This window comes from Paralichthys olivaceus, chromosome 5 (assembly GCF_024713975.1).
Source record: "Paralichthys olivaceus isolate ysfri-2021 chromosome 5, ASM2471397v2, whole genome shotgun sequence".
In the NCBI taxonomy this organism is placed as follows: domain Eukaryota; kingdom Metazoa; phylum Chordata; class Actinopteri; order Pleuronectiformes; family Paralichthyidae; genus Paralichthys; species Paralichthys olivaceus.
In genome coordinates, this window is record NC_091097.1 from 18,336,066 (window position 1) to 18,349,962 (window position 13,897).

Here is a 13,897-nt window from a genome sequence, read left to right on the forward strand (position 1 = left end):
CTATCTATCTATCAATCTATTATTATTATTATACAGATTATTGTGATCATAAATATCATTTGTAGTGTTGTATTGCACCAAATTATTATTATTTTATTAATCTTATTATTATTTTATGAATATTGTTGTTGTTGTTGTTATGACTATGATGGTTATTATTGTCTTTGTTATTAATATTATTATCAGTATAATTATCATAAGGATTCTTATTAGGATTATTGTCATTATTATTATTGCTGTTGTCATTTTAATATTTTTATTTGACCTCATGTACAATGCAGCCAAGTGCAGAGAATAAACAAAACATTCCAAGACACCAAGAGGAAACCGAGATTAAATGTAAAAGCTTTACACCAGATTGATTTTTATTTCAAAGTAAATTGATCAATGGTGAAACATTCTCAGCAAGAGTGAAGGAAAGTTACCCAGTGTGAAAACCAGTGTGGAGCAGTGTCAGGGCTGCAGCTGATGTATGAAACTTCATCATAATCTACCACAGAGAGGAAAGCTGTCTTCCTGCAGTGCTGAGGGGAAAAGGCTTTGTAGAAGGAGCTGGTTTTCTTCATTTACCTGTGGGACTCGGACACAGTACTTTTGATTAAAACAAGGTTTATTGGAATTTATAACAGTGATTTCCACTAATTATTCCACTTTATATACCACAGTCATGGATGAGAGTCAAACTAAAGTCTTAAAATACCTTTGAATACAAGAAATAAATCACATGTAGAGTTTAACAAGTATATTCTTTATTAAAACATATGTGACCAATAAAGAGTAAAATTGTGCAGTGAGGTTTGATCTTCATTGCTTGTTACAAACACACACACAAACAGACACACACACACACACACACACACACACAAAATACTTCTAAATATCTCAGGATAAATAAGTGGCGCCACACACGTAGAGGACACAGGCGAAGATGTCCAGAGAGTGTTTGGTGACAAGGGCCGATGACAACGCATGATCTCAGCAGCAGGATTAAAACGTTGCATCCTTCCTCTGCCCGCTGTGCTCCAGACACTTCTGTGTGGCTCTGGACACGTCTGAGTGGAGAATCTCCTGCAGCATTGTTCATGTGTGGAAAGGAAAATGCAGAGGAAGTCTAGACCCCATTCTGCAGACATCCTCCGGAGTTCATGTCAGAAAATGTCTAAGGACTTTTCTGATTCAGCTAAACATTTCCCACATGTGATTCAGGTATTCCAGTTGATCCTGCAGGTTCCCAGCCAGCAGCCGAACCCTCCCTGAGAACCGGCTCTTGTTGGACTTCTTCAGCCTCTGACCGTCCTCCTCTGTGAAATACTGATCCAGCTCCTTAGCGAAAGCCAGGAGCAGCCTCTCAGATGAAGGGTGTGCAGCTGAAGTCCTCCTGCCTTTGCTTATGCTATTGTTAATCACAGACTGCGAAAGATGCGCCATCTTCAGCGCGTCAGGCTCGGCTCCTGCCCTCTGTATCCTGCCGATGTCGTGCCGCCGCAGCTCATTCATCCCAGAGAGAATAAAATCCAGACACCGCTCCACGTCCACGATATCTGATTTATATTCGTACACTAGTTTCTCAACTTTCATCTTGTTCACAGTCTTCTTGTTGGCATTGGCAGTGTGGGCGCCCATACCCCCGGCGGAGGCCACCATGCCGGCGCCAACAGCTGTAGCGATCAGCGAGGCCCCCATGGTCACAGGAGCCAAAGCGATGCCCAGCACAGCAGTCATCCCTCCCACGGCGCCCGTGGTGCCTCCAGCGATGCCCATGGTTTTGGCCATCTTCTTCATCTTGTCCAGGCAGTTGGAGATGGAGATGAACTCAGTGATGACGTTGCGCAGGGTCTCGTTGCGCTTCATCAGGAGGAGGTTGTAGAGGCGCAGGGCCTTGCTCACGTCCCTGGCTCTCTGATCGAATGACCTGCACAGTGACACAGCAGGAATGAGCTTGTTTATCCAGCTCATTTCAATCCATCTTAACATGAACATCCAACTGACACACTCTGAAGCACTATTTCCTCAGAGCAGATGAAATTCGCTTTACTTTCTAGAAAATGTTCAACATGAAACTAGAAGGAGGAGTCGATATGATAGATTCCATGATGTTACCTGATTTCCTCTTCTATACTGAGGCCGTACAGTGATGGAGTCATGTAATTAGATTCTGTAGGAACATAATCGTTCATCAGTAACACGAGAGTTTTAAATCACACACACCAAAGTTTGCTGCTACACAGCAACAATATTCATCTAGAAATTAAAGTGTGTACTTACTGGACACTCTTGTCAACCATCTCAACATCCCAATGATGTCCTGAGGAACACAAATCATTTTCTGGTCAAAAACTCACTCACTTTTTAGCTCTGGTTTTCCTTCACAGACACCAATATGAACCAGATTAAGACATTAGTCTGAATAAGACACTGCTCTCTGAATCTGAATCCCCAGAAAAATAATAAGGGGTTTAAGCTTTTGCAAATTTAAAAAGAAAATGATCAACCTAAAAGCAATTTTCTGTGTTTACATAATCGTTTCCCAACATCTCAGTTTCTGTCTATCCAGACTTAAACGCAGCCCTGGAGTTTTAAAACTAAAATGGGACCAGAAGCATTTTCAAACGTTAGCATGTTTAAAGCTAAAACTTTGGTAAATCCTACAATCTAAGAATCAGTGCTAAAATCTGTTTGGTTTGGAGGGAGGGGGGGGTTAAGTACTTCTAGTCTCAGTGAAGTCTTACGTCCTTGTCCCCTGACGTCTGATGGCCTGTAGCGAAGCAGCGACTCTGGTAGCGTAGTCCTGAACCAGGCGTGGACGTCCTGTGTATCTGGTGAGGTTTCATGGAAAAAATTTTTTTTGAAATACAACATACCACTGCTTCAACCCACAGATGTATTTCTACTCAGAATGTAGCTCTTTGTGTGTATCTGTGCGTTTGTGTGTGTTTGTGTTTAGTGTCTCTCTCACCAGGTTGTCTTCGTCCTCCGGCAGAACGTCCAGGTAGGGACGAGTCTCTATCTCACTGTACAATGACTCTGAGGGTGTCCCTTCAAAAGCTGGTGGTGATGGTGGGTTGAATGAAGGAGGAGGTGGTCGGGTCTGTTGAGGACAAATAAATTATCTTTTAAATCAACTGCACAAAGATCTGAAGATTATTACAGTTTTTTGACAAATAAGCAGGAAACAGAAAATAACTGATTACTATTACTATTATTAGTAGTAGTAGTAGTAGTATCGCTATTATTATTATTATTGTTATTATTATTATCATCCATCCTTTTTCTTCTGCTTCTCCGAGATCGTGTTGTGGAGGCAGCCGTTAAAACATGATGTTCATCCAACATCCGTCACCCCAGCCATTTTCTTCCAGCTCTTCCTGGGGGATCCCCAGGCCTGATGGGATATATGGTCCCTTCCACCACTTTGAGGTCTGTCTTGGGAAGAGGGCAGGAGGACAGGAGGACAGGAGCTCCAGCCTCTCACGCTAAATCTCTAAGGCTGAGCCAAGCCACCCACTGGAGTAAACATGCTTTGACCACCAACTGCATTCACAATCTCATTCTCTGGGTCTCTAACTAGAGTTCATGACCATAACTGAGGGTTGGAACATTGGAAAAGGACCTTAAGTAGTTGAGAAATTGGTTTGAAGTCAGGGTGTAAATATCTGTGTCTGTGTTACATGCTGACTGAACAGTGGTGAATGCATGGGGGGGGGGGGGGTAAAAGTGTTACGTAGGTGATTTTCCATGACAGCGTGACAAATACATGTGTTTCTGCACCTTCTGTTGCCGTTTTGACATCTGTTTGTACGGCTCATTACCAGCAGGCCTGCAGTGTCTCTCATACCTGTAGAGACGAGGTGTCACACTCAGAGAAAGAGAGTGGGAGGGAGCGCTGACTGAGTCGAGGTGGAACTGCAGGTCGGCCTGTACCGCATGTCGCCTGAGAATCGAACACATGTCGCAATCTGATGTCACAACGCAGACAGAGCTGTGAATGTATGTCGTACATTTTTCACAGGGTCATGTTTCTGAGTTAGACAAAAGGTCTGAGTAAAGTTAGATAAACTGATATTATTCACTCAATTCACAGAAAACTTGTCAGTGATACGTAACAATTCAATTTACCATTTCACCATAAGTCCCACAGGGGAGCCCATCCTTCTCAGAGAAATATGACGAGTCTGGAGTTTGCTCTGTGGAGTTGGTTGTAGATTCTTGAGTTGATATTTCCTGTTCAACATAAACATTTAATATTTAGCATATAAAAGTGAGGGAAAGGTGAGTACGTGCATGGTGAAATAGTTTTGCGATACTACTCAGTGGAATGATGGTTCAAAGTCTGCTCCTGTTTGTAAGAAATACTGCATGTCAACCAAAGGTGGCCCGAATATGTTTAATGCTATTTGGGCCGTGTTCACAATTTACCACATGGGCTTCTTCAGGCTCATTTCAGTCAGGCCACAAGAAAGACAGAAATGCTGCATCATTGCCTGAACACATTCTTATCTTGCTTTTCTATCATCATATCAACCGCCCTCACATGTAACGTAAGGAAGTCGAATGAACTTACAGTGTAACGTACATCACTCCTTCAGCTCTTACCTTGGACTGTTTCTCCTTCAGAGACTGCGCTCTACCGTAATAGATGGCGGGAGGAGGGGGGCGCTCGGGACGAAGTCTTCTCTCAGAAACGATGGCTGGAGGCTACAGCCGGAGGAGAATCAGGAGGGACAGTAGGTCAAATTTATCACATACTGTTAGAAATATATATGTATATTAAAGTCGTAATGGAACAGTTGGACACTTTTGACTATTTATAGTTTCACTCTGGCACGAAAAACCCTGACGTCTCCATTATTGTTTGACAACTTGACAACACGATGACAAAACACGAGACAAACTTGTCTTGTCATAGCAGGAAATGTACAAGTGTGTGCAATAACTTCATACATTTCCCATTTCACCCCTTTGTCGTGTGTGTGGAAGGTATGAAGAGCTGGAGGGGGACATTGTTGTTCAGACCTTTATCGACATCGGTGTAATAAAGGAGAACTGGCACGGCAGGATAGAAGCTGAAGCTTTTGTGTCACTCGTCATGAGTATGTAGAAACCAGGAACTGGCTCAGATAAATGGAACATGGCCATTGTTCATAGTGTCATTAATACCATGTGTGCTTTTCCTGCTTTGACAAGTCAAAGGAGAATTCAAACTATTCGTAATAAATCTCTAAGCACTTATATTGAACATGTTTTTTTAAGGAATATCTGTGGGTCGTGACTAACTCGTGACAAATCCTTCTGAAACCACATTTCAATTTATTAGATCCAGATTTTTATTGGGATCTACACCAAATTGCATGCACCTATAAATATCAGTCCCCTAAACATTTAATTTCAGAATAAATCTCCCTGAGAAATCAACGAAAATGTTGAAAGACGCCACATAACGTCTCACATAAAGAGAAATTGATAGATCTGCCGCCTGACTCACATGAAAATTTAACGGGTTCTTCCCATGGGTTCACGCTCAACCCCCCTACAAAATATCATGGAAATCAGATGAGTCATTTTTGTGTACTACTGTTAAAAACAGACAAATGCAGATGGAAACAAACTGCTCGTGGAGATAACGAATGTAATGCAACGTGGTAACAACTTAACGTGGGGCCGTCGGCATAAATTATGATTATTATTGGGTTTGAAACATCATGTACCTTCACATTCGGCTCAGTTTTTAAACTCATGTATTGACTCTCTCTCTCTGGTGTGGATTTGCTGACGGCCAGAGGTGGTCTCGTAGGGGGACGCACAGGACGAGGCCTCTCTGCTGTTGCTTCACTGTGCTGGGAACTCTGTTAAAAAAGAATCAATGCTAAGTAACAGATGCTATGGTGAGTTTATCATGTGTGGAAACGGCTCCTCTCACCTCTTCATTGGCTGCGTCGCTAGTTTTGTCTGCAGGGTCAACAGTGCTGTCGGTTTTACTCGGGGCTCGTGGAAGCACTTTAGATCTCGGACGAGGGACGGGCCTGACTTTGACCTCGGACTGGTTTCCATCTGTGACATCAGGCTGACGAAAAAAATGAACATGTGAGCAGATCAACACCCGAATGTCTCAATTTCAAGTCATGCATTTAAATAGTGCTTATAAGTAATCTCTTTTTTTTTTACCGTGCTGCTGTTTGGGTCTAAGTAGGCCGGCTGTTGGGCGTCATACGAGCTGGTGATGACAGACTTCATCATGCAGCTTTTCCTGGGGGGTTTTGGCGGCTGTTGGGTTTAATGACGACAGTGTTCAACTCTAATATTAAAACTATTCGGACAAGAGCTTATTAAAGCTTTCGAACTTTATTGCAAAGCTATAGTCAACAGTCAACAGCATTTAACAGCTCAACACATAAACTGCCCCTCCACATGTTTGACTGAGTCATCACCACATATAAACCTGATTTAACCTTTGGATTTTAGATTCCCATCAACATTGTGCAGAGTTTAAGCACAGCACTAAAAATATTGAAGGTTTAAAACTGGATTTCAACACAGGAGCTCTCTTCAAACAGAATAACAGCAGAACGCAGCTGATCATGTTTGTACGGAGGCATATTACTGTCACGCCAGAAAAAAAAATCACGTTACAACATAAAGCATATGAGGTTATAGAATGATAACTAATTAACGTGACATACGAATGTGAACGTCACGTTATAATGTTGATACTTTTTCAGGCATTGCTGCAAAAACGCTTCCATACATTGTTATGGTGCTTCAGGCTTCTTTCAAATCTCTGTGTTTATTATATAAAGTGAGATCAGATCAGTTGACACGAAGTGAGATCAGATCCAGGTGACAACCGAACACTGGTTGTCATTTTCAGCAGGACACCAAGGTTCTAATTTTGTGAATGTTGGACTAGTTAATAATTGTTTCAAAAACACATTTTGTGCCCAAATCACAAAATATTGAAGCTGCTCATTATCAGACATGTTTATAACCTGACATCAAATATATCGAGGACAGAGACAGGATTGTAAATCATCATTTTTCTCTGAAGGTGGAAAAGATAAATTCCTACTGTAACATGTGATGCAAACACTGTTCACATACAAACATTAAAAAAATTTAGTTTTCCTCTAAAATGGTTTGAAGGTGAAACCAGACAGAAGATGACCATGTCCTCCATATTTCATCTCACATGACACAAACAACAAATTCGCCTCAACATCTGGACAGCTGTTTGAGCGGTGGGATGATTTTACATAGCTCAAACGAAGCACCATGTGTTCATGTGGTCATGTCACTGGTTTAACTTGTTGTTGGGTGTAGGTGCTCTGGTTGCATATCTTAGTCACGGCTTGGGCCAAACTCATACTGGATGTGTGATTGTAAAACTTCATTGTGTTAAGATTTTCAAATATGACTTTTAAAAAATAAATTGTCATCCATTCAGTGAAGTCGTTGTATATATGCAAATCACATGTGCAATAAGGCCGAAGCATGTCTCTGGCACAAAGTATTAAAATACAGGTACGTACTTGTGTGAGGTTTTTTTTGTTACCTTATGTAGCCTGAAGGCCCAACTCTTCTACCACAGATATATTACCCACATTTATATTTATATACAACACAAACAGCTGATTCTTACCGTCATGATGCAGAGAAGAAGTTGTTGTCCTCAGTCTTTTTTCCTTCACAAGTTCTGTTACCGAGTGTGGATCCAGTTTTATAAAAAGCTTTATAGGTTTCCTCCGGTGCGTTTACATACCTGAACTCCTGTTGGGCCACAGATACCAGGGATGCCTGCTCCTCCCTCTCTCTCTTTCTCTGAGATGCAGTCTGAATAGGCCTGAAGGGGCGTGTGTGACCTCCCCGCAAAGTCACAACACAGAAGAAACACTTAATGGGTAGATTCTTTCATGGGTGGCAAAGTAAACGCACAAGTAAATACACAAAACATACATAAACAGGCAGAGAGGAGACTGAGATATGTCGACGCTGCCAATCACTCTTTAGTGCTCTCACACGCACACACACACACACACACACACAAAGGTATCTGGACTTTGCACTGACATCCATTCATTGTGGCCAGCCTCACCAAACCCAATGTCCCCAGTGAGGACCGGTCACACTAACATGCACTTGACACCAACCTTGAAGCTAAACTAACTCAAACCTGACCCAAAAACAAATCTGAGCACCTTTTGGGTTTCCCTTTGGAGTATTAGCCTGAAGTCTGTGTGTGTGTGTGAAACTCGTTCAGCGGGCTGGGTGAGTGTTATGTCTGTGGCTGCCTTCATGTCATGGCCATGAGTCAGAGCAGCGTGTTGACTGACGGCTTAATATTTGACTCTGGATCTGAGTGATGATTAGTATTTTGTATTTCTAGTTATTTGTCTGTATTTGCTTTTTTCTGTTGTAAGAGCTTAAGAATGTGTCAAGCTCATGATATTCATTGTCCACCATCCATCCATTCATCTAATATCCATCATCCATCCATCCATTCATCTAATATCCATCATCCATCCATCAATCCATTCATCTAATATCCATCATCCATCCATCCATTCATTTAATATCCATCATCCATTCATCTGTCCATTCTTCTAATATCCATCCATCCATTCATCTATCCATCCTACTCATCCATTAATTCAACCATCCATCTATCCATCTAATATCCATCCATCTCAAATCAATCCATCCATTCTCACTTATACTTTGAAGGTTGGATCCTCTATCATCCTTTTTTTATTACAATTATTATTATTAATATTATTATTATCATCCTGTTTTATTCGTGTTGATGTTATTCTCACTCATCAGGAACAACCCCAGCTCCATATAACAGAGTTTGAAATAAGAGGAATGAAGTTATAATAAAGTAGAAGATGTTCCGGGAGGTGAAGAACAGTCTCTGCTCTCCCCAGTGCGCGCTCCCCACATCACACTGAACCTCGTGACCGTGCACCAAAGCCCCCTCGTGCACGGGCTTTAGAGGCGGGATGACGTACAGCCTCCTCCACCAATCACAGCCCGGCGCTCATTATCACCCTCCAATCGCCGAGTGCGGCTGCAGCGGAGAAAAACGAGTGAAGGCGGACATTGCCGAGGCTGCGAGGCTCTGGAGTGTGCGGAGTGGAACTGATATTTGACACGGAAGCAACACGAAAGTACTTTTATTTCTTTAACTCTGTTGTTTCAGCGGCGCAGACATGACGCGACTGAAGATGCTCCACATCACCGGGATGTTGCTGATGCTGATAATATCACAAAGTGTCGCCATTTTCAGGTAAATAATCACAAAATCAGCTGCTTCATCAGTGCAGTGTGTGTGTATGTGTGTGTGTGGGGGTTATTTAACTTCCTCATCCACCTCCTCACCGTTATAATGACCTCCACGTGTTTCCAAACGATGCTCAGAGATCTCCACCAACAACTGCCTTTCAAAACCAACACAACCACATTGTACAAAAAAAACACAGAGCTGACAGTGAAACTTCTGTTTGGTCAACATGTCACAAACTTGTGCCACAAGCTGATGACATGACTGCAAAGGGTACTTCTGTGATGAGTCAATCAAATATCGCTCCACCAGCACATTCATCACCGGACCACACTCACCACACTCACATTTGGAACAGGAGTCATTTCAGCCACAGTTTATAGGATTTAAGATCCATTTCATTTCACATATTGGTTCCGTGTGACTCCAGACCATGATCACATGGTGTCAGCACAAACGAAACAGTGGCACATGGCACGGCTGAACAAATGTTACCTAACTAAGGAAGGATATTCTTTAACAAGCACCCAGTCGTAACTTTCAGCTTTTCTGATTGTTATAAAAGAATGACCGACCTTTGGGATTGTATTGTACTCTTGGTTTCCACACAGCAGGGCCGGGTTGCTGTGTTGGTGTGTGTTTGTCATTTCAGCTGTAGGTGAGACTATTTCATGAAGGCTGATTGGAGCAACAGTTTGAAGGTTTATTAGATGCTCACACCGTGAGACCAGGTTTTACTTCCCTGTGCAAAGTATTGACCTGCAGTATCCACTCTGCTGCAGGCTGAACAACACCTACACCACAAACTACACCACAGTTTGTTCACTAACGAGTGTGCATGGAGGAAGTAGCTGTTTAACTGTCTGTCTCCAGGGTTCCCCTTAAGAAAACCAGAAGCCTGCGCCGCCTGATGTCGGACAACGGGATGTCTCTGCAGGAGCTGCAGGCTTTGGGTTTGAGCACCGGCGCCCCTGATGGCTCCCCCTCCCCGAAACTGCCTGTGGAGAGGCTGACCAACTTTATGGACGTATGCAACTCCTTCTGAACACATGGACACAGGATCAACTCCCCTCTCGTTACTGATAACTTTTGAAATGCTAACAAACATGAACATGTAAAACAATATTTCATAAAAATGCAGAGGAGTAGAAAGTACATATATTTGTTGATAATATTTAGTGGAGTAAAAGGGAAAAGTACTCAAATAAATCTACTTAAGCAAAATACATTTCCATGAAGAATGTATCTGTACAACAACAACCTTTGTTACGTTCCGCCCCTGACTGAGTGCTGCACTCTATTGTGTCAAACGTACACAATAGAGTCGCAGGAAATAGTCCCTTTTCATGCACATGTGAAACACCCACATTCATTCAGGTGTGCTGTTGTATTTAATTGTTACCGTGTAAGCTGGCACACCTTGACGTACCCGACAGCATTGTCAGCTACACCTTTGCATTCCTGATTGAGTCTGCTGTGGAAATAGAGGATGTTTAACAGCATGTGATGTTGCTACACACCCTCAGGCTCAGTACTACGGGGAGATCAGCATCGGCACCCCCCCACAGCCCTTCACTGTGCTGTTTGACACCGGCTCCTCCAACCTGTGGATCCCCTCCATCCACTGCAGCTTCTTCGATTTGGCCTGCTGTGAGTATGTCTCGTTCAGCGTACTGTGTACTGTGTACTGTGTATGGTCTGTATGTGTACTGCACAAGTCACATCCACACATGCATTCATACAGCTCTACTACAAGCAGCCCCTCCTCTATCACACACCATGAATGTAAACTGAGAAAACCGCCCCAGGCACGATGACGCACTAGGCAGCTGCCTATGTTGCCTATAATAATAGTAATAATAATTTGTGTAGCACTTGTCAAAATAGTTCCAAAGTGCTTCACATAATAAAATCAAGTGGAGCACATAGTTCATGTAAAAACAAACAAATGTGAATAATGGAATCAAGATAAAAACACGTGTGAAGACATCATGGAAGATGAAACCTGAAAATGAAAAACTAGATCTAACTAATCTATAAAGTCTTCCTGTAGAGCAGGTTTGTAGGATTTTAGGATCCACACAGAAACAACTTAATTTGAGTTTGCTTTGTTTCTTGGTTAAGCTTCTTTACATAACTCTCACTCTTTACGTGTCATCATCCCTGCATCAAGGTAACAACAGTGCATTGTAATGTGACAGATGTTCAAACACATCTGGATCAACTCTCCTCTCTTATCAGGGCTCCATCATCGTTACTACTCCAAGAAGTCAAGCACGTATGTAAAGAACGGCACCGAGTTCTCCATCCAGTACGGCAGAGGCAGCTTGTCTGGCTTCATCAGCGAGGACACTGTCTCTGTGAGCTCCAAACTCCCACTCTCTCACTACGCTCTTTGTTAACGGCATTCCTCAGTTTTGGTGGTCACGCCGTTCCCATCATTTCATTACGAGACTCGATTTTTTTAATCAGCACTGACATTCCTCTGCTTCCTTTTCCTCCCCATGTAGATCGCTGGTCTGTCTGTTCCCGGTCAACAGTTTGCTGAAGCCGTGAAGCAGCCGGGCATCACGTTTGCTGTTGCTCGGTTCGATGGGGTCTTGGGAATGGGCTACCCGTCCATATCGGTAGATAAAGTCACCCCGGTGTTTGACTCTGCCATGGCTGCCAAGCTGCTGCCCCAGAACATCTTCTCATTCTACATAAGCAGGTAGTTTTCTGAGACAAGACGCATAAATAAATTAAATTGAATGATGTTCAAGCAGCTGTAGTGGTTTAACTGTCAACTTGTGCTACATCCACACTATGTTTTTGTTTGAAAACACATCAACTGTGCTGAAGATGACGTCTCCCGTCCACACTCCATTAAAACCGAGAAGTTTGGAAACTCTGCCGTCACCTTCGCTGATTCGTCAGGCTCCTGTCATGACCCCCTGTCTGAAGTGAAACTTATAATCTTTTTTTTTTTTTTGATGTGCTTCTGTGTCTCAGAGATAAAACAGCAGCAGTGGGAGGAGAGCTGGTCCTGGGTGGGACAGATCCTCAGTACTACAGTGGAGACCTGCACTATGTTAACGTCACACGCAAGGCCTTCTGGCAGATTAAGATGGACGGGTGAGAAACACTCATGTGGTTTCCTGTGTTATGAGGAACTGTGACCTTTTCTGGGTCGAAGCACTTTCTTTTCTGCTTTATCATTTTCATCTGAATGCGTGGGTCGGTCTTAGGTGCATCAGCTAAACTGAGGTCCTCTCTCTCTCTGTCTCTGTCTCCACCCTGCAGAGTTGAAGTTGGCGCTCAGCTGACGCTCTGCAAAGCCGGTTGCCAGGCGATCGTTGACACGGGAACATCCCTGCTTGTGGGTCCCAGAGAGGAAATCCGAGCGCTGCAGAAAGCCATCGGAGCCCTGCCCTTGATAATGGGAGAGGTAAAACTGGGGAAAATACAAAGCCATTGAATTTTGATTTTCTTCCTTTTGGTTTGGAAAGATAACGTAAGCACATCCTGTCTTTTTCTCCTTCGTAGTATTTTATCGACTGCAGGAAGATTCCATCTCTCCCCGTCGTGTCCTTCAACATCGGAGGGAAGATGTTCAACTTGACTGGAGAAGATTATATCATGAAGGTAGATTTACTAACGACAGATGAAATTCACTTTCATTTTGTCACCTCCAGTTATTATCAACCACTAGATAGAGTATCGATGGATATGCATTCAAATAGTCCCCTGAGGCAGAGCGCCACAGACGGGGTGAGGAGGTCAGTATTTAATACCCCGAGGTGAGATTTTGTGGGTTCGTCCACCTGGGACCAGTATCACAATACTGGTCCACAGTGGTTTATGGATCTGCATTATACTGGCAGGTTTCAAACATCATGGAAGTAGACAGAGGTTGACAAAACATTGTATCTACATGGGCAGAAGCTCCCTGATATTAGGTTTCTGCACAGAGTGGGAAATCTTTGACAACAGGCACCTTTCATTCTTTATTTGCAGGAGTCCCAGATGGGTACATCCATCTGTCTGTCAGGTTTCATGGCCATGGATATCCCCCCTCCTGCAGGGCCCCTGTGGATCCTGGGAGACATTTTCATCGGGAAGTACTACACGGTGTTCGACAGGAACGTTGATCGCGTAGGGTTTGCTCCTGCCAAGTAGATATAGAGCGACGCATGAAGGCTGGTCGTTAGTCGGGGTTATTTGACTTTAAAAATGAGTTTAAAAGTTTTGCTTGTCACATAAATGTCTTGTATCTGCTTAGAAACACGAGGTTAACAAGACAAACTGGTTGTTATGAGTAAAGAGGCAACGTTAATGAACATTTCAACTTATTTTGCATGGAGCACAAACGTGTTCTGCCAATGAACAAAGGGACTGCTTCAGTTTCTTGCACTGATATTTGAGCGTTAATGTTTTTACGGCAGGATTCAATCAGAGCTATGCATTGTTTTGTTTTTTTGCACTTTTTGCTTTTTGTAACTCTTCCAACTAGATTTCAAAATATAACCGGGAGCTGTTTTTGTACACTGAATATATCTCGGGATGTTTCTTATTAACACGCCAATGTGAATTTTATGACCAAATCTCACTGAATAAAACGTAATAATCAATCATGACCATACA

General features: G+C 42.9%; 2 protein-coding genes across 2 annotated transcripts; one reads left to right on the forward strand and one right to left on the reverse strand.

The window, feature by feature from the left end:
- Window positions 1-727: 727 nt before the first annotated feature.
- LOC109643579 (uncharacterized) lies at window positions 728-7,853 on the reverse strand. Its single transcript, XM_020108741.2, has 12 exons — window positions 7,634-7,853; window positions 6,163-6,261; window positions 5,918-6,061; window positions 5,706-5,843; window positions 4,594-4,695; window positions 4,117-4,221; window positions 3,836-3,931; window positions 2,957-3,088; window positions 2,730-2,816; window positions 2,266-2,305; window positions 2,101-2,155; window positions 728-1,912 (listed from the first exon to the last, which is right to left on the reverse strand). The coding sequence occupies exons 1-12, from the start codon at window positions 7,637-7,639 to the stop codon at window positions 1,177-1,179; spliced, it is 1,740 nt and encodes a 579-aa protein (XP_019964300.2). The 5' UTR covers window positions 7,640-7,853; the 3' UTR covers window positions 728-1,176.
- An 896-nt stretch (window positions 7,854-8,749) lies between these two features.
- On the forward strand, window positions 8,750-13,890 carry napsa (napsin A aspartic peptidase). Its single transcript, XM_020108743.2, has 9 exons — window positions 8,750-9,280; window positions 10,148-10,301; window positions 10,801-10,924; window positions 11,516-11,634; window positions 11,785-11,984; window positions 12,266-12,388; window positions 12,557-12,701; window positions 12,800-12,898; window positions 13,271-13,890. The coding sequence occupies exons 1-9, from the start codon at window positions 9,204-9,206 to the stop codon at window positions 13,430-13,432; spliced, it is 1,203 nt and encodes a 400-aa protein (XP_019964302.2). The 5' UTR covers window positions 8,750-9,203; the 3' UTR covers window positions 13,433-13,890.
- The last annotated feature ends 7 nt before the right edge of the window (window positions 13,891-13,897 follow it).